The sequence below is a fragment of the Anopheles coustani genome, chromosome 2 (assembly GCF_943734705.1).
Source record: "Anopheles coustani chromosome 2, idAnoCousDA_361_x.2, whole genome shotgun sequence".
In the NCBI taxonomy this organism is placed as follows: domain Eukaryota; kingdom Metazoa; phylum Arthropoda; class Insecta; order Diptera; family Culicidae; genus Anopheles; species Anopheles coustani.
Genome location: NC_071289.1, coordinates 62,032,467 through 62,058,818, shown reverse-complemented (window position 1 = coordinate 62,058,818; position 26,352 = coordinate 62,032,467). Strand labels below are relative to the sequence as shown.

At 41.7% G+C, this 26,352-nt stretch overlaps 1 protein-coding gene across 1 annotated transcript in view; it reads left to right on the top strand.

The window, feature by feature from the left end:
* Window positions 1-20,073, top strand: part of LOC131266840 (probable serine/threonine-protein kinase DDB_G0282963) — a 71,773-nt gene extending 51,700 nt beyond the window's left edge. Inside the window, exons 4-20 of the mRNA XM_058269497.1 lie at window positions 587-660; window positions 6,451-6,905; window positions 6,991-7,239; window positions 7,672-7,749; window positions 8,161-8,379; window positions 8,471-8,576; window positions 9,372-10,083; window positions 10,159-10,478; window positions 11,648-12,691; window positions 13,588-13,688; window positions 13,867-13,984; window positions 15,003-15,127; window positions 15,270-15,446; window positions 15,608-15,710; window positions 15,789-16,580; window positions 17,493-17,698; window positions 19,712-20,073. Of these exons, the coding sequence (XP_058125480.1) occupies window positions 587-660; window positions 6,451-6,905; window positions 6,991-7,239; window positions 7,672-7,749; window positions 8,161-8,379; window positions 8,471-8,576; window positions 9,372-10,083; window positions 10,159-10,478; window positions 11,648-12,691; window positions 13,588-13,688; window positions 13,867-13,984; window positions 15,003-15,127; window positions 15,270-15,446; window positions 15,608-15,710; window positions 15,789-16,580; window positions 17,493-17,698; window positions 19,712-19,819 (4,987 nt within the window). The 3' untranslated portion in view covers window positions 19,820-20,073. The remainder of the gene's footprint in view (window positions 1-586; window positions 661-6,450; window positions 6,906-6,990; window positions 7,240-7,671; window positions 7,750-8,160; window positions 8,380-8,470; window positions 8,577-9,371; window positions 10,084-10,158; window positions 10,479-11,647; window positions 12,692-13,587; window positions 13,689-13,866; window positions 13,985-15,002; window positions 15,128-15,269; window positions 15,447-15,607; window positions 15,711-15,788; window positions 16,581-17,492; window positions 17,699-19,711) is intronic.
* Window positions 20,074-26,352: the final 6,279 nt, after the last annotated feature.

Genomic DNA, 26,352 nt, shown 5'->3' with positions numbered 1-26,352 from the left:
TCTTTACAACAAAAAGGCGATGACGGAATCTCTTACTTTTGTGTTTTGTTCGTAACAAAACGATTAGCTATTACATTCTCATGTAGTTTTGTTTTCCGCAAAGGTTACCCAACGAGATAAACCGAAACACCTTTGGATGCACTTCACTTAGACATTTTTATAAACTTGTGCCAATTTCGGAGCCATCGTTTTACACAAGGCATAATTTCGCACACCATATTTCCAAAGCAATAAAAAAAGACGATCGCACCCGCTCCAATTTCCCACTCCCGGGCTAATAGAGTTTTCCATTGTTCGCTCCATTGCCATTTTATATGCACTTTCGTTGCATCATCTCGATTCAGTTCCAATTCCCATAGATTGAAGCCAATTCCGTTGGACTGCTCTACTTTTGCAAAGTTTTCTTCCTTTTTCTTCTATGGTGCCTCATTCATATTTTCATCCTCCTTCGTGCAAATTTCTCTACGGGTGGCGGAATGTGTACGTTCGTGTTTGTGTTCAAGGTGGTCATAAATTTAGCATAATTTAACTGAACCGTGGTTTTTTTTTTTATTTACCAACTCTTTTTTCTCGCTTCCAATTTCAGGGCTGCAATTCAGGCGTTGGCGGCCTATTTGGATGCATTCCAAAAAATCGCCGATGCTGCCACCAACTCTCGAGGTAAGCGAAATGTCGAGGGGGGAGGGAAATAAAGATGCCACACTCGGGTGGGAGGGACACAGGGAGCGTGTGTCACTAGCAGCTGTGTTATGACCAGTGGACGTTTTTATCTCTCTACCATGGCGAAATAATTATCCCAATTCGATCATTAATTTAAAGAGCCCACAGGGGAGGGAATTAAATTTAAAAAGTTGAAATGTTTGTTAGCGAGTTTTAAATGCGTTCTCCAGTGGAGGGAAAAAGAATAATTTGAATGATAGTTTTTTATTTCAGTTGTCTCAAATTAACAATATATAAAAGTGCAACAATCGCTCTTTTGATGATATAAATTTAGAAATGTTTACTAATGGTCGTAAAAGTTTAGTATATTTTTTTATTTAACAGTGACCGATATGACATAGTTCGAAATGCTTTTGGTCGGAGCTAATCTCAGATAAAAAATAGATCTAATTCCCTTGGTTAGGATTACAAAAGTTAGAAAACGTTAGAACGTAAACATCTCGATTCGTTATTGTATCGTAAAGCTTCCTACAACGGTTTATGAATATGTTTCATTAATTCAAATTAATCCCGAGGATTTTCGTTTTGTTTTTTATTAAAGGCCAATATTTATGAGCGGTTGAGTCTATTAGAGCACGACTTGGATATTCAAAACAATTGGGTCACTTTAAAACGCTTCGCACATTTGATGGGCGGAAACAAACAAGCATCAAAACTCTGGTCAGCGTCTTGTGCTGTGTGTCGGGAGTGTGTGTGGACATGGGACGAGATGGAAGCCGGCTTGAGTTTCCATTTCACGACGGCTTCTTACTTCTTCAAACTGCTGCGTATTCGAGGCGACTGCATTGCGGATTAATGGTGCGGTTGTGCTGTTGTGCGTTAGTTTCTGATTTGCTGGTTGTTCATTCTCGAGCGCCCTTCGCTTTTACCGATCCTACTAGTGTACATTGGATGTTGTTGTGAGCTTGTGTGCTGGTGTAGGAAACGTGATATCTTTTACGACTTTCCAGCCATCCACAACGGCAGTCCATGGAAAAATTGGGATTTTAAAGGCTAATAGCATAAAATCGAGAACACCAACATGCTTTATCGACAGCCTATCCACCTCCCCCCACCCTCCTTTATAGCACATTGATGGGCAGCTGATGTATGCGTCGTGATGTGTCCGTTGTTTATTTGTTCCGCGCGGACGACCGCGCACCGTTTTCGTGTTCTGGTTGTGTTTTTTTTTTTTCGACAATCGCTGGCCGTGCGGTGGTCGCCAAAACAGCGTGCGAGAACTTCACGCCGGCGGATACCACATGCAAGATGAAAATGTGTATTTTTAGCCCGAGGAACACTGCGGTCCGGGGGGTCCGCAAACATATGTTGTATGTCGGGCCGTGCGCGGTGCATAGCCTAATGTCCTCCCGTTTTCTCGTGGTCGTGTTCTGCACGAACAAGTGTTTTTCGTAAGACGTGTCGCGCTAGCCGTGGCCAAAGGTTTACGAGCGTCCGCTCCAACCGGGGGGATCACTAGTTTATCCGGGTTTTAGTTGGGCTACTTTGTGCAGAACGTCCGATCGCCTATTTGTGGACGGGCAGCAAAATAAACACGTGCTACCGTTCACTAGGATTAACCACGAAGACGTATGGACTGGCCCATTACAACAGACATAACAACATTCATGAATTGGTTTAGTTTGAATTATGTGTAAAATAATCTATGAATTCTGTATTTGTCTGGTTTGAATTGTACACACGTGGTAGAGATGAATAATTTCAATTATGTTAACTCGATAATGTTTTCATTAAAAAAATAGACAAATTTTAACGACTTTTCATGCAAAAACGGAAAACGCTAGTAACTTTCTGTTGAAAGCAAAATAAAGAGTAGCATTTCTTTTAAATTTTAAACATGTTTGACAACTGTTAAAACATCCACATGACCAAAGATTATTTAAAGCCAGACTGCAACAAGTGGTAAAAACCTTCGTACTTTATATTACTTTTGATGCTTGTTTCAGTATATTTAAAATGTTTCGGGGTCCCTTAACTCCCATAGACCGCCATATCGTGGCTGTATGCACAAAGTCGTATGGAAAAGTGTAAAGTGTGCAGTGTCTTCCGGAATTAGGTAACTTTATCAGAAAACTTCATAAAGAGTACGATTTAGTGGTTTGGACATAACTGGCCACAATAATTCATGCGCAAAGAGAATCGGGGGAGTTGAACGGGTCAAATATAATTGAAATATCCCACACTGCTATTCCTCCTTATGCCTCTCAACTACAACCAATCGAAAAAAAAACATTTACAACACTTAAAAAACTAAAAATAAATAAATAAAAAACAATTGAATAGGTAGGACCTATCCCAACATTTTATAGTCCAAACGGAGTAGCATTTGATCATGAATGCCTCACAACTGAAAAACATCGTTACATGATTGGTTTTGTCAGCTATGGCTAAAGTTTCGGCCAAGGACCGTAAGGCCGATTTATTGGCAGTCCGAACATTGTTTTAAATGACTTAAAAGATGTAATTTTACAATAAAATTTACTTCAATAAATTAGCGTGGTTAACTTTTTTGTGCTTATCACCGATGAAATTTTTTTTATTTTCTTAATGCAAACGTTACTATCGTGGTTAGTTTTAGCTGAATAAGTAAGTGTAAATCTGCATTTACTCTGTAAATTTTGTGTACTGATAAAACTCAGTAAAATTAGAATAATACTGTGAGGAAGAAGTTAAAATCATGACCTAACATCAATCCAGAAAAACGAATGAAGTATTTTTTTAGTTCAGAATAGCAAAGCTCTGGAACGTGGATGTAAACACATGGATTCCCGTTATCACCGTCGTGTTTATTTCATAAAAATGGCTTTCTTTCATGTTTAAATGACAGCATTGCGCTAGTACACACGGAAATATTGCGTGCGTAAAATTATTCCACACGCATACAGTTTCTTCAACCTCAACTCGGCGGACAAAAATGGGTACTTACTGGATGGATGACCCCGTGCAACGTGCAACTTACATCTGTTGATGATGATCCACCACGATTGGACTGTCCATTTCCATACCGCTTTCCACTCGCTGCTCGCTGAAGTAATTCCTGGTTGGCAAATAACAGCTTCGTTCGAGTTTATTCACATCAAAAACTTAAACAGATGCTTACAAACAAACCAAATAAAAACAAACCTCTTCAGCACAGAAAAGTTGGGTTAACGAATACATAAACATTACCGCAAAGAAGTAATAAGAAACGACCGCCACTCGCTTGCCAACGTGTTCGGTTTGCGTTCGTTTCAGTTTTGCGTGGCCGTAAACGACTAAGTGGAAAATCAAGTAAATCAGTTAATAGAGCAAGACTCGGGGAAAGGAAATGCTTCACATCCCGTTAAAAACAATAACGCCACACCCGCTGGCCAAATGGGTTTTCTGCAAACCGTTAATGTTTTTCTTCGTCCGAAAACCACCACCGATTGATCAATTGACCGGCTATTATGCCCAACGAACCGACTGTGATGACCAACTAACTCACTGACTGACTGACTGACTGAATTGAGCCGAAACTGATTGGCCGTGAAGGGCTTCCAACCTAGTTGACTAATTGCTGCTTCATGGTGTTCGAGTGGAAAGCCCATGTTTTCCATGCTTGTTTCGAGTGCTGCGCGATCTATTGATCATTTTGTGCATAAACACGCACGAAGTAGTAGTGAAAAGAAGGGCTGTATTTATGTTTGTAGATACTGTTATCTGGTTCAGTGGATTGTGAGGGCAATATTTTAGGCAAAATGAACAAACAAAACAAAACACCAAAATCATAAACGAAACGGGTTAAGGTTTCTTAATTTGATTTCCTTTCCTTTTTTTCTCTCCCACGACCGTGGTTTATGGCGTACCGTGGCGAACGTACTTCTGGTCGAGCTTTAATTATCACGGGAAAGGAAGGCACTTCATTAATTCCGTCAGTCGTAATGCACGCAATCAGCATTACGGCGGTAACTGCCAGCTTTTTTCTTCGTCCGCCAAAAGAATACTTTAGGAAATGGAAACACCACGTAAACATTGAGTGAACTTGCTGCAGTGATTCTCAATCTAATTGCTCTTTACAGTTTGGATTTAACAAACTGTTTCATGCTGATATCAGGTAACGCGTTCGCGATTTAAGGAAAGAAGAATCCTTGAGAATCTTTTCTCTTATTTGCAGGCTGACTTCTGGTAGATTTGAATACTTCTGGAAGATTTGATCCGAGTTGTTCAAATACAAATATTTTTAAAATAAAAAGTGTTAAAAAGAAAATTTAATCTCTTAACGGAAGTTCAAATGTAATTTGTTATGTATGAAATTTAATCACAAATATGAACATTTTTGAAGAATCGATAATATTAAGTTGTTTATGCTTTGGTTTTCTTTCTGATCTCTGTTCTTTTGTGCTATTCGAGGTTTGGCAAGTCCAATTGAAATGTTTTTGGGGTTTGACTTTTATTATAACCGTTACTTTTTTCCCTCATGTTTTGAAGTAGTTGTATTTTCCCACTTTCTGATGAATTTATTTATTCACGAAGTGAATCTCTTGGAACGCCAACTATCGTTGTATTCTTCTACTGCTCTAAAGACTTTTTCTGGTGATTGCTTCGTTGGAAATATTTAATATTCATTTTATCTGCGTGAATGATTCACAAAATAAATCTTAAAACGTTAGCATCAATAAAAATCTTCCTTTGATTGAATTCAAAACACTTCAAAACCTCCCATTCCTACGGGTCGAGCAACAGAACTTCTCTATAAAACTAGCAGCAGGACGAATCGAGAAAGTTTCAATCACCATCACCATCTGCATAGTTTAAAATTGTCTATGCCTTAGAAGCAGCGATAATCGGTGGAAGCACCACGGAAGCCGGTATCAAACCGATCGATTCATGTGTAAATGAGTGAAAGGTTAGGACCGGGCGATTAGTTTGTGTGTCTTGGCGCGCTCCAAGGAAGGAAGGAATGGTTGAAGGGAAGGGCCATCAAAATTTGTCAATAAACTGCCCGGTTATCGCCTTGCCTAAACAACTGGTGATTTGTGTTGTTGCCTCGAATTGGTGTCGGAAGCTCCCTTCACCTTGCATTGACTTCAATTCAGAGCCCGGTCCATGGCTGGAGATCGTGACGTTGCAAAGCGGGCGGGGGACAGTAAGGGAGCGAAACCTTAACGATTTCTACGACGCACCCAGCCTGTTCCGTTAGCTTTGGTGGTGACGATGTTTGCGGTTTGCTGACATGCACGGGGGCCGATCGTTGAACGCGGCAGATTACACAAACTGTGGTTTCCGTGATAAGCCGGGTCCGCACCTCGACGGTTTGTGTTCGATGCAACTGCACTTGAAGGTTTTTGTAAGGCACGTGCTGTTCGATGTTGACGTAAACCGATCACCGTTAGTCCGGTCTAGTCCATTCTACTGTTGGAAGAAGGAGAGCCCTCGTTCGATCGTGCATGATCGATGTAACGTTCCTTTTTCGGACTTGGGATATCCGTTCCAATCTTCTAGCGGGGGCGTCAACCAATTTGGTAGATAGTACAGACAGCAATTATCACGTTTTGATTAGCTTCTTTACCTTGTTTGGATTGGACAGCAAAACCTACTCAGCTACCCTAATGGCGTCATGCATACGGGATGTTTTACTCATTTCGTTGTTTCTTAGTAGAGCCGGAGGAGTGTGAATAGATCTAGCCTTCAGCATAATGGGAGTTTCTGTTTCGGCCATTTCTTCTATGAGTCGCTAATGACACCAAATGTGTTTTATCTTTCTTGTAGGAGCGACCAAAGAAATCGGCACCGCACTGACGCGCGTCTGCCTGCGGCATAAGGCGGTCGAGAGCCGGATGAAAACGTTCACCAGCGCGTTCATGGACTGCCTGATCGTGCCGCTGCAGGAGCGGCTCGAGGACTGGCGCAAGCAGGTGACCGTGATCGACAAGGACCACGCCAAAGAGTACAAGCGGTGCCGGGCGGAGCTGAAGAAGCGCTCGAGCGACACGCTCCGGCTGCAGAAGAAGGCCAAGAAGGGCCAGGCGGACAACCTGCACGTGCTGGTCGAGTCGTCGATGCAGGACGTCACGCTCCGACGCTGCGAGCTGGAGGAGGTGGAGCGCAAGTCGCTGCGGGCGATCATGGTCGAGGAGCGGTCACGATACTGCACCTTCGTCAACATGCTGCAGCCGGTGGTGCACGAGGAGTGCGAGGTGATGTCCGAGCTGAGCCACCTACAGGTAACGTACTCCGTTCCGCGTATATCGATAGTTGGAGTTTGGGAATCTGTTGCTAACCATCGTCTTCTTTGAATTTCTATTGCAGGAGGCCATGCAATTGATAGCGATCGTCACGAAGGATCCCGCTCAGCTGCCCCAAGCGTCGGAGGAACTAATCCTCGAGTCGAAGGCGAACATCAGCCTCTACCCGGACTCACCGGGAGGCTCTAACTCCCAGGGAGGCTGCTCGAACTCGCTCGGCTCGCGCAAGAGCTCCGTCTGCTCGATCAGCTCGATCAACAGCAGTAGCAGCGGGTCCCCCGGGCATCACCAGTTCCAGCGATCACTATCGCAGGTAATGGGAAAAGGAAGGCTGACGACGACGCTCGCACAATCGCTAGTCCCTTTTTGCAATGTCCCTAACCGGCTGAAAGTGGTGACGATTTGCTCGCTCGCGCTGTGTGTTTGCATTGTGCCCTTCAGGATGCATGATATTTTGTATTAAATTTGTCTATGGTTGTTTTTCCCTCCTTTAGCATTAGCGAGATAGTTTTATTTTTTGCTTCCTTATCATTGATCTTTTCTCCATTGCCACGACTTTAAGCCGCGGGTATTTTTTCTCCCAGCCTCACAATTCCTCATTCCGCAATACGTTACTTCTAACCCCCTTCCTATGACTACCTAGCCTTCCCTTTCACCTTTCCCACACCGTTGACTTATCTTATTCGTTTGTTTTTCATTTATATTTTGTGTTTTCTGTTCTCTTTTCCGTTCCACTTACTTTTAGTACTCTCCGGCGATACGTTTGAAACCAGGCGAATCGAGCGATAGCGGCTTTTGCTCTTCACCAGCTTTAACTTCACAGGTTATAAACACCTTTGGTTTAAGTTTAACGTGTTGTTTTTTTGTAATTTTTTTTTGTTTTCCATCAAGTAGTCTACATTCATGTTTCATATTTCGTTTATTTACTTTTCACTTGCCATCGGCTGCACTTGCTCGCCTAATCCCCGGTGCCAAAGGAGCACAACTTGTAACGGTTTTAGTTTTTTTTGTGTTTTGAGTGATTAGCGTTGGAAGTTGTGTGCTGCTTTGGCTAGTGACGCGATGCAGCAGCAGTCCGTAGATTACTGTGTTGTTTTGTATTAATGTAAATTGGCAACCATACTATCGGTCGGGGAGAGAGAGAAAGCACCGTACGCGAAGTGTGAAACCCACAACTGATAAGGAAACGCCCCCGCCACACGAACGCGGGCGTCCCACCATTTCCCTTTCGCAGGCGTCCACCCTAGCTAGTCAATCGCACGCCGTCTCGACGTGGCCACCGCACACCCAGGATGCAACGTCCACCACCGACCGTCCGCACACGATTTCGTCCGCCTACGAGAAGGGCCACCAACGGCCCGCCCTCACCGTCTACACCTTCCAGAGCCCGGAAACGATCGCCGAAACGCAGAAATCTCCGGCCAACGTTGCCTGTCGGCCGCCGCTTCCAGTGGTACGCATTTGCAATGATCGTAAAATCGAGCTCATTAGCAAAGGACTATAACTAATTTCGTTTCCTTTCCCTTTTGTTTCTCCTCCAATAGCGCTGTTCTTCACTCGAGCGGCCACTTTCGACTACGTCCGTTAAGAATGCCAATCCGAATGTCCCACGGCAATGTCCGTCACCGATTCCACCGCACATTACCAAAGGTATGGGACTGGAACTTTTCCTTAGATCCTTTGGTGGACTAACAGAATTAGCCTAGATTTTTGTCGGTCCAATTATGAGCCAGCAGCAAGCATGTATGTGGGTTTAATTTCGTAAGCTCTTGGTAAAGAAATGAATGTAAATTAAATTCTGTTTTCTTGCACCATCGTGTGCACGTCCAGTGTTTATAGACATTTAAATTTTTCTATAGAATCATCATATTAATTCTTCTGAATATACATTACGTCTTAAACGTAGCAAAGTAGGATCTTCCTGAGGTAAAAACGCCAATGTCTCAATTGAACTGTACATGTTACATTATTTTGTAAATCCCGACTCAAGTCCAGAAAACTTCTTCGTTTTTTTAACTCAGCTTATCGATAATAACAAAAACGAAGATGAAACGTCTGTGATGATGATAAAGTGATCAGTTTACAGTCTTTTTATGTTTAAATAAATTGAGTGCACCCTTAATCTTGGGAAAAATACATATATTTTTAAATTTTTTAAACCCATCAGGGCATTGTTAAACCTTGGTGCAAAATCGATAAACTTCGATTGGATATTTTTAAGCTTCATTAACGAATTATAAGATTCGAAACCGGTCTTTTTAATTTGTTAATTTGTTTAAATTTACTGCAAATATTAGTCACCCCTGTCAAATTTCTGGCAGCATAATTAAACGCACATGCATAGGGTCTGTTTTGATTTGTTTTAACACACTCCAAGTCCTGTCCAAAATACAAAAACCAATGCCCAGTACTAATATCGAACCACACGTAAACCAACATTTACAGAACACCCACAACTCCAGCCCACCTACGTCAACATGACGGAATTGGCTTCGATGGCTGCTTCTAAAAACACTAACAGCAACAACAACAACAGCATTAACAACAACACCGCCGGCGGCAGTAGCAATGGTGGACAGCACAGTAACGCTGGTTTCCCCAATCAGCACCAGCAACAACAGCAGTCTTCGTCGACGTCGGGTACGTCGCTGTTATCGCATTCCCAAGTCTACCAGACACACCACCAGCAGCAGCAGCAACCGAACTCGCCCGTCCTGTCGTCCGCATCGTCTCTGATTTCACCCGATTCGAATGCCACCAATCCCATCAGCTCGCCGGATGCGTCCGCGTGCAGTACGCAAACGCCCCAGAACACCCCGCAGACGGGATCGCCGGGAACGCCGAACTACAGTGGCGGTGGTGCGCATATGCTCGGGTACCGCAGCTCCACACCGTCGTCCTCGATAGCCGGGGCCGTGGGTGGCACACTATCCTGCGATCCGGCGGCCGGTGGGACGACGCCAACCGAAAGTAATATAGACTCTTCCTCCAACCATACCATCACGATCGACGACAACGATGAGCATTATAACACCAGCACCTCCGCGTCCGCAAATTTAACATCCAGCAACACCATCACCAACAACACCACTACCACCACGGCCGCCAGTGCCGCGGCCAGTAGCCAGTCCACTAACAAGCCACCATCTCCTCCCCAAAGCTCCAGTACGGTTGCATCCAATAACAGCACCATCATCAACAGCACTACTAGCACCATCTCCATCAACTCCACCACTACTACTACTACTACCACTACTACTACTAGCAGCAGCTCCCCGGCTTCGGCGGGTGGCACGAAGGGGGTGATCGATAAAGACAAAGATATACTCAAACGTACCGGTTCAGTTCTAGAGAAAACGTCCATGTTCGAGCAGCAGATCAACAATAATCAGACGGCGACACCGGCGCTACTTCAGCAGCAGCACCAGCAGCAACTCAGTGTTCCGACGTCACCGGCAGCCCGCAGCAACGACCCGAACGCCCTATATGGACGACGGACGAACGAGGAAATCTACAAATCCGCCGGCCAGTTGCTCCTGGATCGCGATGCAGGTAAGCCCGTCGATGGAAGATCTACTTTCTTTGTCTTTTCTCTTTTGCTCTGTCTTTTCCTCTTTCCGCCGCTCTCTATTTCTCTATCTTTCTACTTAGTGATCCCTAACCTCTCAAGCAAACTCCTTGGCATGGTGATGAAAAGAACTCTTTGCCATTATGTCGGGAGCCAGCCAACACATTTTCTAATCCTGATCCAGTTTGAAAAGATTGAAGCATTTCATAGGACATTTGATTTGCATTTTAGATAATGAATAATTTAAAAGTAATGAATGTTCGTTTGCATGTAGTTTACTCTTAACCACCTCAAGCAAAAGATAGCAAAACATCATCAAATAATGGTAAAGTCAAATAATTAGCAATATACACACATTTAAAATGCATATTAAAATTCTGTTACAGATGCAAAAGAACAAGATCATTTAATGTGAACAGCATGTTTATTACATTGATTTATTTGCAAAAAATTCGCTTCATTTTATAACTTCTTGTACTGCAACGTTAGACTTTTATCGTCTTTGCCTGAATATGTGATTTTCGCTAGATGTCGTTTTGTGCACTCGTGTGCCTGCTTCAATATTCTGTTTTTCTTCACTTTACCTCTTCATCACACTCTCACTTGCTTCCTCTCACCTCTCTCACTGTTTTCCACGTGTTTCCGTTGTATTTTGTTTTTTATGTGTTCTATTGTATTTTTCGTTTCTTTTATTTTGTAAAATCCTTTTCCAAAATATGTACACTACACTCTCTGCTATGTTAATGTGCTCCTGCTCCTGCTCTCACTGTACGTTGCATAATATACACGCGCGCCGCCGAATGCAAACTGCACCAACAAATGTACCAAAAATATGTCTTGTTTGCAACTTATGAAAAAAAATATACTACTGCACATAAATGCTATAATTTATGTGAAAAAAAATGAATCAATCGAACACGTTTGGTTGCACCCACCACCGTCTCACCATATCACCATTGATTGCGTGCTGCTGCCACTCTAATGCTGCTAATTATTGCTGTTGCAAAAACAAACTTAAAAAAAAATAAATAATGGCAAAACGCAAAATGCCTCAAATATTTGATTGTTTGCTGCCTGCGCCCAACATTGTTGTACTTTGCGTTCATTATCGCACATGAAAACGAAAAAAAAAATCGAATATCAAAATTCCTAGACTGCATCGACAAGCAAACGATCGAAGAACTAAACAATCTGATTGGTGAACTAGATCTCTTTCAAAGAGAGCATGAAAGTGCCCTGCTCGGCCACCGTCATCAGCACCCGCACCAACGGTGCGCGAACGGACTCGGCTCCTCCGATCCGGAAATGATCGTAGCAAACGGAGTGAATAATAATCACAGTGCGCCATTGCGCCACGGATCCGGATCGGCCGGCATCTTGGACGCGGAAGATGGCCTACAGCAGCAGCCGCCGCCACAGCAGAATAGACTACCCTCGTCGATCTCGTCCAGCAACAGCAATCTGGACGAGTATCTGAGCAACAACCAGTCCGGCTCGGTTGAAGAAACGAACGGGTCGATGACAAACCTGGCGGCAAAGTACAGCAACCACAGTGCACTCGATGGCGAGTACGGTGTCGGTACGGGCCAGTACAATCCGTACCATCAGCATCAGCATGCGTTCGGGATGCTGGGATCCGTCGGCACATCCGCTGGATCCACCCAAGGTCTGGATGGGATTGCGACGACTGGTTTTGAGAATCCATCCTTTATGATGGAGAACTACTACAGTCAGAACCGAAGCGAGGTGGTCGTTCTGCGGTGCAAGGACACGAGCCGCAACAGTCTCAATACCGCCCCGGATGATTTGCTGACCGGTAGTGGATTGATGCAGCTGAACGGATCGGCGATCAACAACGGTGGAGAGCACGGTGGCTCGAACCAGCGCCTCAGCTCGTTCCGCTCGACCACATCAAGGCCCGCATCACCCGCCTCGATGACGTCCTTTTTTGGCATTACCAACGCCGCCACATCCCGCTCGCCCACACCGTCCCTTTCGCTGCCTGCCACTGCCAACTCATCGCCTGCCCACCAGCACCACAACCACCACCATTATGTCCCGAATGGTGGCGAAACGAACGATTTGCCGTCCAATGTCCACGCCAGTTCCGCCGTCGGCAACCACCCGGCGGCACCGTACGACGATCGTATCAATCGCAATAAACCCGCCATCACCCCGAGACCTGCATCGTTATCTGGTTTGTTTGTTTGTTTGTTTGTTTGTTTGTTTGTTCATTTTACCTTTTCACCTCATTTTCCCACTCCTCCCACTGATGCATATTCAACCTTTCCCATGTTATCTCATCTTCATTAACCTGATTTTCGTCCCATCGCGAAACAGCGCGATCTACTTGATCCGTGCGGTATTATTTTGCAGCTACGGTGTTTAGTCGATGCTGTTGCCATCTTTTACAAGTTTGCTCTTCTTCATCCCTCCTTAGTTTGGTACGCATTCTAGCCATCGCCGCTCTGTTGCAATCGAAATTAAATGCCAAAAACAGATCTATCTACTTATTTTTAAATAGCATTGTCTATGTGTTGTACCATCGTTATGTGCTGTGTATGTGTTTACCCATCACCATGTTGTCATCACTTGTTCGTTGTTTGCTTTTTTCACCCTCGAAACGAATCACCAAATCACCACAGAACACATTTCCGTTTGTTCAAATACGTTCTGATTTTTCATGTGTGTGTGCGTCTGTGTGTGTATCATAAAAAATATCGCTAAATAGAAAACTAAATATTACAATCATACATCATTCATGTCCATCATACGCCGGAATTGTTATATTGCTTTAGAAGATTTATTTACTTCATGAAACTATAAACGTTCACAAGTGAGCTTGAACTTTATAAATCTCATATCCAAATGGGGAGAAATTGATATTTTCTTAATTATTTAGCAAAATAGAATTGAAGAGTAGCTATATAAACCTCCACAATTTTACGGTTTTCATGAACATAAGCCAAAATTTTTCCCCTTTTGGATGTGTTCTTCTTTCTATACGTTCTCTTTCAATCTTTCACTTTTTTGTTGTCCACGATGCGGAATGTAATGAATATACTAATTTACTACTTGTATCACTCCTTACAGGACCGACACGGGTTACGCGGCGCGCCTCGATCAACACCGTCAAGCCGCCTCCGCCGGTGCGGCGCAGCTCAAGCGTAACGCCTAGTCCTAGCGTAGGAACTGTAGGTACAGTGCGACCAAGCGAACGTCTCAGAAGCGACTCACCGTTGTTCTTTTTTTCTCTTTCTTTTTTTTTCTTTTTTTTTTGGATATGCCGTTCCGTTCCTTGGTTTCCGGTTCCCGCGTTCCGTTCTGTCCCGTCCTTTTTTGTGTTTTTTTTTCTTCTTTTCTTTTCCACAGAACTCCACCACAACCATCACAAATCTTGCCCAGCAAAGCCTAGCTTACACCTCATCAGAAAGTTTACCTCCACCACCTGCTTATCTATTAGATTCTGCCGCTGGAAGTTCACCTAGTAGTGCGTTTCACGTTTACTTCACTATACATACCTAAGTTTACTAAATCGTACGAACGAAACAAGCGAATCCTAGGGGGCAGTATACTACAACTCACCCGTTCAGAAATGTTTATTCATTATGAATTTTGCTATCACCGTGCATTCTGCACTTGGATTTACATTAATTGTACATCTCCTATTCCTTCATGTCAATCCCAATAGCGGACGTTGTCTAGCAGTTTCGCTTGTTTTGTTGGTTTGGATTTAGAACATATAACAATTTTCTGTTGCATCATCGGTCAACCATACATTCATTAGCATTGCATGAGGCTCGTTGATGCACTAGTAAAAAACGATCAATTAAAGATCTGGTATTAGTTCGTTTGGGTCGCATCAGTGATGTACCTTGCCAAACAAAAAACAAAATGGTTCAGACTATAATTAGACCTTTTCTAAACGTTTTGAAAATTGTTTCTTGGCATCACAGTTTCAATCTATTGTATAATTCATTCATTGCTTTTATAGTAGTGAACTATGCCACAATGCCAAACCATGGATACAGGTAGTCGACCTGTTGTACTAAAATGATGCACTGTGACTGCCACTCTATTATTAGTGCATTTTTTATTCAAATGTTTTTATAAAGAAAATTCATAAACGGCTGACTTCAGAATGAAGCTTTGGAATCGCTTCAGCTTTTATGTGTCATTATATATTTATTTTTGATGAAACAATATTTTAAAACTCACCTGGCTATCAAGAATGATAGCCATGGCAGTTAACTTGTTAAATCAAGTTAGATTATTCGTTGATTTACAACAAAAAAACATCAATTTGCTCGGAAAATTCCCGCAAAGGTTTAAAAACATAACTAGTTGATTGAACCCTCATCCCTGGTACATCACTGCAGTCGTAGAGCACTCACTCGCATGTAAATGCTGACCCCAAGCGAAAATCGATAAATAACCGCCTTTTCTAACATTGGGCTCTTGGCCACTGGGCCATGTTTCTCTCTTTCCATGTTGTGTCATCTTCGTAGTTTCAGGAAATGTTGCGGGTACGGTGAAGGCACTGAACGAAATAAGGCACACTCCAGCCAGCCCTGGTGTGCTAAGGCGGGCTCAGCAGCAAAGCAATCCACCCTCTACCCAAGGATCACCTACGGTAGGGGAATAATTTAACCTTCAATCACGAATCGAATGGCGCAAGCAGTTGTGCCATTTTTTTTCTTTCATTGATCTCTTGCTACCGTTATCACTTCCATTTAATGTAATTTTCCTTTCTCCTGTCACTCATCTCTCACCAGCAATACACTAATCTGTACGGCACGTTGCCCTCGAAGCATCATTCCGATCATAGTAGCACAGCATCGTCATCAGCCGCTGCCACGCAGCAGGCACATTGCCCTCCATCGCAACAACAACATCATCATCATCATCCAAGCACCCCAAATTCATTCCACGCGACTGATAATAACAAATCGGTACCTTTCTTTATACTTTTATTTTCGTTTCGCATCATTATCATCCTCACTGCTGCCATACTTTAATTATAGACAATTGCACTATTTCGGGTTCTAAATATTTGTTGTTTTTAACTTCTTTCTTCTGCATGGGATTATTCTAACCGGTCCGCGGGGAACAGCTGTCAAATCGATCTCCGAAAACGAACCTCCAACAACCTGGAGGCATCTACGCACAACCGAAACAACTCGCAAGTATGTCCAGCTTCCGTACCTCAAGTCCAGGTAATGGAATCTTTTATCGAATCGGCCGTCAGGGAATTGCTCACACCTAATCACCATACCACATTCTACTCCTTTTAGGACCCCAGAAACCGAACAGTAGTTTTCTGGCCCAGCTGAACGCTAAAATTGCTCCGAATAAACCACCCCCTCCGGCTCAGCAGTCATCAGCAGCGGCCTATCAACAACATCCCAATCAGCTGCATCAGCAACAGGCGGCGAATAATTACGTCTACACCACGGCACCATCGGGCAACGAGCTGATCTACCAGCGATCCACTCCGGTGCACGATCCGCGAGCGTACAACAATAATCAGCAGCAACAGCAGCAGCAACAATACTATCACTCGCAGCAGCAGCAGCAACAACAACCGCCCCAGCATCCGCCTCGAGAGGGTAAAAATCTTATGTATTCCGCGTCCAATCAGTCCCTTTCGCAGCATTCAGCACACTATCAGCAGCAGCAGCAGCAGCAACACCACCAGCAGTACTATCAGAGTCAGTATCAGCAGCAGCAACAACAGTATCAACAGCAGCCTCAGCAGCAATCTTCACAATATTATTACCAACAACAACAGCAGCAAGCGCAGCAGAAACAACAGCATTCGCAGCAGCTCCCGTCGTACGGTCACGTACTCCCACCGAGTGGTGGAGCCAGCAATAGTAGTAGTGGTAGTGGCTACCCGACGCAAAACATTTACGTCTCGACGAATCCCTTCGCCAGCTCCGTCCAGGCAAGCCAGACTGCCGGTGCCTCGGCTAGTGGTGCCAGCAGCTATTCGCCCTCGTCCTTCGGCAAAGGCACTCGTCACGGTGTTGATGACGCTGGTAGCGGTAGCGCCAGCAGTGGCACTAGTACCCCCAATCGGACAAGTAATAACTTATTTCCCATCCTTGTCCTTTGGCGTTTTGTTTGGTTTTATTTTCCTCTCCGTTGCGACGCTTGTGTGCGCTTCGTTCAAGTGTGAATTTTTTCGTTTTTGTTTCTTACATGTTGCTGTTTGTTTTTTTTTTGTGGTCTGTTTCGTATTAATTTTTCCGTTTTTAGAAAATGCAAACGTACAATGTTGTAGAAGTATGCCGGGTTGGCAAAAATTCAAATTTTTTGCAGCTGTCATGTAGTACCAGCAAGTTTTTCCATGGCAGATTGCTGGGACTCTTGCTGGAACTACATAGTACCAGCAACAATGTCAATTTCTGTCAACCGGGTGTTCTTATTTTTGTTTCCACTTGCTTTCGAAACAATAGAGGGAATCAGTTTGGGGCATGTTTAAAATTTAAAATTTGTTTTTTCACTGTGCGTATACCAAAGATTTATTAGACATTATGGCGCAAGCTTAAGCTTAAAATCATCAGGTAAAAAAGTGGCGAAACGATAATAGGTTTAATGATGTTTACAGGCTAAGACTTCGATACCGAGGATTAGGCTTTCGTATTTTTAAATATCGGAATACTTGTGACCCTACAGTTATGCAAAGTGATTTATTTTGTGTTATACCGTGTGTTCACCAAAATCCAAACTCATAAGAAGCATTGTGTGGTATCAAATTTATGTACGACACATCATGAACTTTCTCTTAACTGTTACAATGAGAAAACTGTTTCAGATGTGACGCTTCGATTTTTTTGTAGTTCGTGACAAGCCGTGTTGTGTTTTGACGCCTTGAAAAGATTTACTATTTTACGCAGCATGTGCTTTTTACTCAATTAACTATTTTTCCACCCGTTTGTTTCTCCAGTACTTTTTCATAATCAATATTCCATTTCTTCAACTATCCATTTCAGATCATCACCTTCGCAACAATAACGGTTCGGCTGGCAGCAGCAATAGCGCTGTCGGCGGAGGAGCACAAGGCGGTTCCGGTTCAACGCACAACGTGCTGGCCAAAACGAGTGCCGGTTTTCTAGAGAATCTCAACGCACGGCTGGCGGAACAGCGGCTCTCCGGCAAAGCATTCGCGGTCAGAAATTTGATCAACAGCAAGGCACTGGTAAGCATGTTTAATTTTGAACAATAGCGTTGCAACTCTTCGTCTGATGATGGGGACTTACCGAGGGTAGTGTTGACTTTGGGTGGAGATACGGAACGCAACTTGCCTTCGGTTTTTGTGTCTCAGTTTTATTTTTCCACATTGTTGCAACATGAGTTTCTTTTTCTGTACGAGGAAACAACAAACTTTTGTCGTTACACATTCTTATTGGTTTCTCTTTTCTTTTATTTCTTTGGATCGGCCGATTGTGCAAACCGGTAGCAAGACAACGGTGACCGTTACTATAGCCAGCAGTTTCATTTTTAAACCCGCTTTGGGTGGGTAATTAGTCAAAGAAGTGATGTTGTTCTGAGAGGTGAGATAGCGTGGCTGCAGTTATAGCTCCCCCTCGTTTAAAAGCTTCCCATCTAATCATATATACGTTCGTAAACCACACGTTCGTGTTTTTTTTCTTACCTTTGCTCTGTTTTGTTGATTCACCTAACCGAGTTACACAAACATTGTTTGAATTTATTTTTTCTACTACTACACAACAATTCACCCAATAAAGTTTCCCTTTGGTGGAGACATATTCCACTGGCCTTTCGCAAGTTTGGATACAATCCGGTGGCGAAACGAACGCTCATTTTCGACTGAATACGTGTGGTTTGTTTCTGTTTTTATTACCGAACTAACACGCTGCTCTAAAAACGATGCTCAATTCGGGTTGTTGTTTCGAACATATTTAAACATATTTAACGCTCCGATTGTTTTTTCGCTCGTTCTAATTTTCTAATTCCTTTTCATTGGACCTTACGGTTCCAACTTGTTCTTTCTTTCTTTCTTTTCTCTCATCGACTAAATTATATCATCTTCGTGCGCGGACGGGTACATAAATGTTTCAAATTCAATTCTAGTTTGGAAATATGCACAGAAAAACTTCTTGAATGTGTTACCTTCCCAACTATGATTTACTGAACCAACAGGCGTAAATAAAATAGATATATTTTCCTTCTTCACTTGAAACTGCAAACGTTTGCCTAAGAATGAAAACATACTAGACCCGCACTGTAATGTTGCTTGAAAGATAACAAATAAATGTTCACAGTTTTCATTCCTTTTGCGACATGTTTATGCCTTTCCATAGTTTTGTTAGCATATATTTTCTCACGTTTCTTAAATGTTCTCCTATTGATTTTAGTTTAAGTCTACATACCTGGCTCTAGTTCAATCTTTAATTTGTGTTACAGCATTTCCCATTGTTTAATTCTAAAGGCGAACTTCGCTGTGAACATGTTGAGATATTTTATCAATTTTTCACACTTAGTTGTGAATAAAACACACCTTTTATTTATCATAACGCACCACATTACCAAATCGGAACGCTACCTACAATCGTAGACATGTTTCGTTTGTGCCGAAAAATATGCAATAGACAATGCACAGTTATGGCATATGGATGCCATAAACTTGCCATGCTTATTGCATACCTTTAGGCACAAGCAGTAAATGGTGAGATCACAATCGTTTATTTTCTTTGAAATTTCATAATTGAATATAGCGTTTCATTTCTGAAATATGGAATGCAATAAACAATGTTTTGTTACCAGCGAGGCTTTAGTGGTAAATACTAGTAAATGCTGTAAATCCTTTTAATTCAAATAAGCAAGAGATGTACATTTCACCAAAGATAGGAATTACTTCACCACGTATTAAGATTTCACTCACTTTCGACTCGCTTGAAGCAAGCAGCAAATACAACATACGCAGCGTTGTTTATCGTTTTACTTCGTGTTTTGTTGAACTTACCTCCCCATTTAAATTGCCGACGATGAATCTGTGCTAATGTTTTTATCACATCCGTTCAGTACCCTCTTTATCACATATATTTGGCTATAATGCTTCCACATGCTGCCGCGCGCGCTCGTTATGTGCTTTATCGGAATGCTGTCCCGCGTTAATACACTCGATATTATGTACTAATTTCCTTTCTTTTGTGTGTGTGTTTTTTTTTCAAATCCCTGCTCATTGCAGCCGGACCCACGTGTCTGCCACGAGTCGCTGATGGATCAGATCAAACGGGGTGCCACTCTCAAACGGAACCGCACAATCAATGACCGCAGCGCACCGAAAATCCACTGAAGCACTGAAGTGATCATTCGCCAATTACGTTAGTGTTAGTACGCACCGAATTATGAACACACCCACCGGCTGGAGAAGAACCATTAAATCCCCTCTTCACTTAGCCACCGCTCACATGGCCCAGGGGAGCGGATGGAGGTTATAGCGGGTCAGTAGCGGCCGTGATGAGATCGCTGGGCCCTACCCTAGTTAACTTCCGCGAACATAATAAGACAGACACTACTGAAGGGTAGTAAACCTGATAGGCTGAAGAAGATGCATATCTCCCGGTGATTTATTGGATTGCCAAACCTTACGTCCCAATATTGTCATGGAAAAGATAAGAGGAAGGGTGTTGGAAAGAATATTCTCTAGATTTTCAGCAGCTACAAGGTGTACGATTTTCAAAACGAAGGTATCAGTTGTTTTGGGTTATCATGCTCTACTCTTAAAATATTACCCGAAGGAGCCGCTTGAACTAGAACAAACACGTTTTCGACACAGAAAGTAACAATTATTGTATGCAAAATGCATACCCTCCCCCCCGATAAGTTGCTGTGTAGTTAAAATCCTAAAATCGTTTAGCCACACTTCATGTTTGTTCCTCGTTCTCGTAGAGCGGTATTGGAGTATTGATTAAATGTAATGTTACACGTTTCGTCTGTCAACCTCTCGTCACGTTATCGAAAGGCATCATCTTATCGTAAAAAAAGCCTTATAAAAGTCCCATTTCTGCTCTCCGATCGAAAATGTATGTTGGCTTCGAAATATATATACTGGCCAGTGAGAAAGGAAACGTTAAACAGTAACAATGAAATTGCACCAGTGGTAAGGAAACTCAGTGTTAACGCAATGAAATGAAACAAACAAGAAATCAGAACTCCAGATCAGAACCGTATCTAGAAATGGATTTAAGAAATACGTGCTGTGAGAAGCTGCTTAAACGTAAACACAATGTTTGTCAAAAGTGGAAATAAAAACGTATATCAATTATTAACCTTAATCGTCGATGTTTAAGGAATGAATCTCCTATCGAGTATGGGCGTCAATATCAGCGTCTGTACAAATAACCAGAAGACACAATACATACAAATATACACACACACACAAACATAAACGGCACTCAGATAAAAAAAGACTAACCGCAGCTACTCTCCTTCTGTTGTATTGCGAAACGCCTTATAATCAACATATTACACTCTAGTATTTTTTTGGATGAGTAATTCATGTATACAAGTTTTCGGTAGGAAGAAGTATAAAACACTTATAAAAGACTAAAATCTCAAACAAGCAACTGGAAACATATTAAGAAAGTAGACAAACTTAACTACCCCTAAACAAGCTGCTCGGTTCGCAAAACAATGGATTTAAACCGATTTGTGGAATATTGTTGGAGAGGAAAATCAATAAAACATTACGTCCAAGAAAAACTAAACAAAAAATAGTATGAAAAGGACAACCATCATTTTAATGTTACACCTAGCTTGTAGCTTCCGCTAAATCTACGTACGGAAGTGACCGAATGTGATGTTCGAGCCGTTTTAATCACCATTTTTTCCATTCAATACCCCCCCAAAACATACCATTTACCACTTTTATCGATGTATCAAGTTAATGGTTCAATAAAGAGGGAATCCTACAGTTGGTACAAGCTTCTTATACAAAGTCAGGAATAAATTGGTACCCCATGCGGGGATTTATAAACACATCGTGGCATTGTGTTACACGCCACAAACACTGAAAGACTGAACAAGTCTGGAAAACAAAACATGAAACAAACCATGAGCCCTCTCTCGTATAAAGCGTATGTATATCTTTCCGGTCGGTATCAGTAGGAAGCGTGTGTTTGTGTTAAAATTTTACCACATCCACTAGGCGTATCATCAATTAAAGCCAACCTTATTGGGTTAAGCGCAGCAAAACATCAACATACATAATAACAAAATAAAAAAACATTAGAAGAGATCGTTCAGTCTTCCACCAAAGACGACCAGCGAAAAATAAGAGAGAGGAGAGCTACCATACGCGGGAAAAAAGTGGAAAGTGAAGAATTACACCATAAACCAAACGTAAGACAGAGGCTAAAGTTATGGAAAACTGTCGGTAGTTTTCAATATTTATTTTTTTCTGTTCATCGTTAGTATCTTATTTTTGTTTTGATATTTCCTTTAATTATTTTGTATTGTTCTATGACTCAGTTGAACGACTATCAATTTTTGAAGTTTTAATTTAAAACTTTATCTTGCCTTTACTTTTTTTTATTTATCAGATTCTTTCTACCTTGTTAGCATTTTATGCTTTTCCCATTAACTATTTGCTTGTAATATAAATATATACGAATTTTGTTACGGAACTCATGAAGCGATTTCCATAATTTATTATTTGTTTGCGCACTCTTCCTTGTCCTCAATTACTCACCAATTGTTATTTACTTTATTTTTCGTAAAAATTTACGTGTAAATATGTACGAATATTATTACCACATCACTGCACTGATAAGATCGCTTAATTCGATAACAACCTGTCCTGGTGGCGAAATGATGGCATGTAAAATTTTGAATTTAAATAAAAATTTAAGAGTGACGCGAAAACGCTGAGCCGAATAAGAAAGCGAGCGGGTGCGTTCGGAGAAAGAAGGAAGCAACAGCAACACACAAACAAAACACAATAACTAGTTCTTAGGGGGAGAAATGCGACAAAAAAAATGTAATTCTTAAAACGTATAAGTTAACAGAATCAAATAATCTAAACACACTAACCAAAAAAGTGATGACTTTGCGTATGAAATAAGAAGTAACCGGACGTAAATGGCTCTCCACTATCGGTGTCCAATAAGAAAAGCATAACAAAATTAATGAACAAACGTGATTGGATGGCTCAACTGCAAGTTTGAACTAGAGAACTGTGAGTCGTCTGAGAGTGTAACGTTGCATATTATTTTTATACACACGAACCTAACAATCTGAGGTGATCTGAGAACGAACGTGGAGCTGGAACAAAGGCAAATGGTCCACGACGCGATCGAACGCGCGGACCAGGGTAACGAAGCGTAAAAGAGTTGCTGTAATTTGGGAATTACTTATAGCTGTAAGCATAGACGTACGTACGTATTGCATACCCGCAGGCACCGGAAACTCGAAAGCAAGCCAACAACTTTATGGAAACGCGACGATGAGACACTAACTAGGCAGAAAAACTATCCACTTTTGGGCGTTGTAACGGACATGAGAGGAACACGGATTAATCGCTCGTATAATCGTCGATAATTACCAACGTATATATGACACCGTCCCTTACGGGAATTACCGACGGGGTGAAAATGGGACGGTGCGCAATGGGAGGTAGACGCGCGAACTAAAATTACTATGACAGTATTTCCCATCTCATCCCGCGATGGTGGAAACAATCGAATGGAAAAGAATACTGTATCATTGTACACTGGAATAAAAACAAATCATTATATCAACAAACCTTGCGTACGCTGTATGAACCAATGATGAAAGAAACGGACAATAGGACAAACGGAACATATTATATTGTTATTTACTAAATTTCTGAGTTTTGCATATACTTTATCTCTACTTTTAAATATGTTTATCGACTCTATAAAAAAGCCTTTAACAGAAGCACGATATGTCCAAGTTTAAGCCAAAGTTTACTTTACTGTCTTTTTCTGTGGTTTATTCCGGTAAACAAGGGTATCATTATTCTACTCAGTTTTCTCAGATTTAATTAGTTTTGGCTTCATTTCATTTCTAATTTTGATTTTATTTGTTATTAGTGTAACTTGTTTATTTTGTTAGACATTTGACTTTTGGTGTAGTGTATCTTGCTTTTGTTTGTACGTGAACTTCGTAAAACGAAAGAAGTATGAAAAACAAAGAAATGAAAAATCAAAACTTATGTTGATGTGCAAAACTTGCTATATGTTTTTTGTTTCTCTTTTTTGAGTAAATACAATTATTTTAAAAACCAAATAACCTATTGTTTCTGCCGGGCGTGCAAACATTTCGTTGATGACATTCCGTTTTGAAGAATAACGAGTAAAATCAAAGTACACATTGCGATCAGTTCTACGATTTTTCTCGTCGGTTCATTCGGGTCTTCGGACTTAGGTCTTCGCCTTTGTTCCCGATGATCGCCTTCGGAAGTATCGAAAAACGAACTTAGTTTTGGTGCGCGTTGTTTCCAACAGACTCCTGAAGTAGATCAACTCCGCCACAAAGAGGCTCACAGTCAACCCACCGCCTCACAAAATTATCCAGATTTTAGTTAGATTCTCCCGATAGTGAATGCCATGTTCGTTGAGGCGACACCCTTCTCCAGCGGGATGAAGATGTCACGTTCTTCCGGTACGTGGATCTACTGCTTTTACAGCGCTCTACGAGTCTGCTCCGTGGCGTGCGTGAAGTATTGCCCGTTGCCAAACTTGAGCCGGGACGTGAGCAGATTATCCAACGATTGAATCCTCGTCGAGGAGTTCTGCAGCAGGGCGACTATGTTGGCCGAGTAGCTTTCGTATAGGAACATCTGGTGAACGTGAGCATCGTGATGGTAAACCAAACCCACAATTAGTTCGTGGTTCCTTGAGCATAATGATATTGATCAAAAACAAAAACATCATTTGTGCAGCGATTTAAATTTTTATTCAATTTGATTTTTTTTAAACACATTAACACATGTTCGTAATTAAACTACAAAATTATAACATTTTTACAAAATAATTAATATAATAAAAAATTTAACTACTTTTAGCTACTAAAAAAATTAAGTAACACTGCCAAAAACTGGTCCATGGCAGGCGGACTCATCCATCCTTGATTTTGTTTCCTGTTTGGCGTCGTTTTCAATATTCGGCACCGAGGCTGCTTGGGGGTAATCTTCGTTAAACATCTCCGTTTCATCATCTTCTTGTACATCTTCAAGCGAAGGACTCCAGATCTGGAAACGAGAGGAAATGTAAAGTTTTACTACACGTAAGGTTTTATTGTTTCTCTTTCTTACCATTACTCTTTCCTACCATAACTCTCTCTTTTTTTCTTCCTCCTTCATCCTCTTCCTCTTCCAAAACTTCCTTCTGCTCTTCCATAAATTCTTCCTGCTCTTCCAGGACGTCCTCCTGTTCTTCTAGTACATCCTCCTGCTCTTCTAGTACATCCTCCACTTCTACCGGCTCCTTACAGCACCTGAAACAACGAAAAACATCGATTATACCCATTATACCCATCAAGTTTTTGAACATCTGCATTCAATCAATCTGTACTTAGATCTCAGTTGGCTGAGATTTCAAATTGTTGCAATTTCTACTTAGAGCTCAGTTGACAGAGTTTTAGTTTTTTCTCCTACATACCAACACTTGTTCTTTTTTTTCTAGTCATGTGGCTGTTGAATTTGTTGCCTTTGACTCGGCTCGTTGGTGAAGTGTTGCCGATAAGTAAATATCAATCAAGGACAGAATGAAGAAAACGTAAATGTTTCTCCATCGTGTTGGTTATTTGATTCTCTTCCACTGCACTACTCTGGTTTTATTACACGTACTGAACAGAAACACAGATTACATCCGATGAGACTAACAGACAGACAAAGAATAAAATCTTGCTTCACCTTCATTACAGTCTACTATATAACTCGATTGTTGAAATTGTAATCGCACACTCAACACATCGAAGCGAAATGAGCCCCTATCGTCCGTAATCGTGTTTAGCATAGCCGTGAACACGATTATCTTCTGTCGGTGATCGAATACTAAAGAGAATATAGTACGGCACCGGCCTTGTTGATGTAAAATGCAGCTAGGAAAAACAGATACAACTTCACACCTCATACAATTTGCTTCACCCAGAAGGACCTCGAGCCAAATCGGCGGAACGAAAATTCGGCTCAAAACATTCCGATTAATTTAACTCAATGCCTTGCCCTACTTTCTCCTGCATTTTCCTTCGCAGTTTTAGTTTTGAATTTATAACAAACGTACCCAATCACCGTCATTGTAACCAAACCCCCATATTTCTTTTAAGCAGTAGCTACCGATATCCACTTGTTCAGGTAATTTAATTCTGCCTAGGTCAAACTGTTGTGATTGTGGCCAAAAACGCGAACGTGAAGGGAAGGATAAATATTAACGGATAGACCATGATAATGCATCGAAAGATGAACCAGAATAATCACGAACAAATAGAAGAATTTTATGCTTGAAGAGCGAGCATCTGATAAGGGGCAATTTAATTTGTTACCCACAAAATGAGCGTTGCTAAAAAAATAAAAATAACGATAAGACTTATAGGAAGTAGCAAGCAAGTCTTTAGACTGAAAATCTCCATTTTTAACTTACCGTGGGAAATTATTACGATTTTGTTTGCAAGTTTCTGAAAAAAATGTAATACTGCATTCTCGGTGATATTCCACGAATCACATGCGCATGCAGCTATTTACATACACTAGTTAATTGTCTTTATTAATCATTAATTATATATTCTCTGTTCATTATTATCTATACTTTCATCGTTCAATATTTTGTTGTTTTCGTCTGTTCTGCGAGATTCCCTTACGTTGCG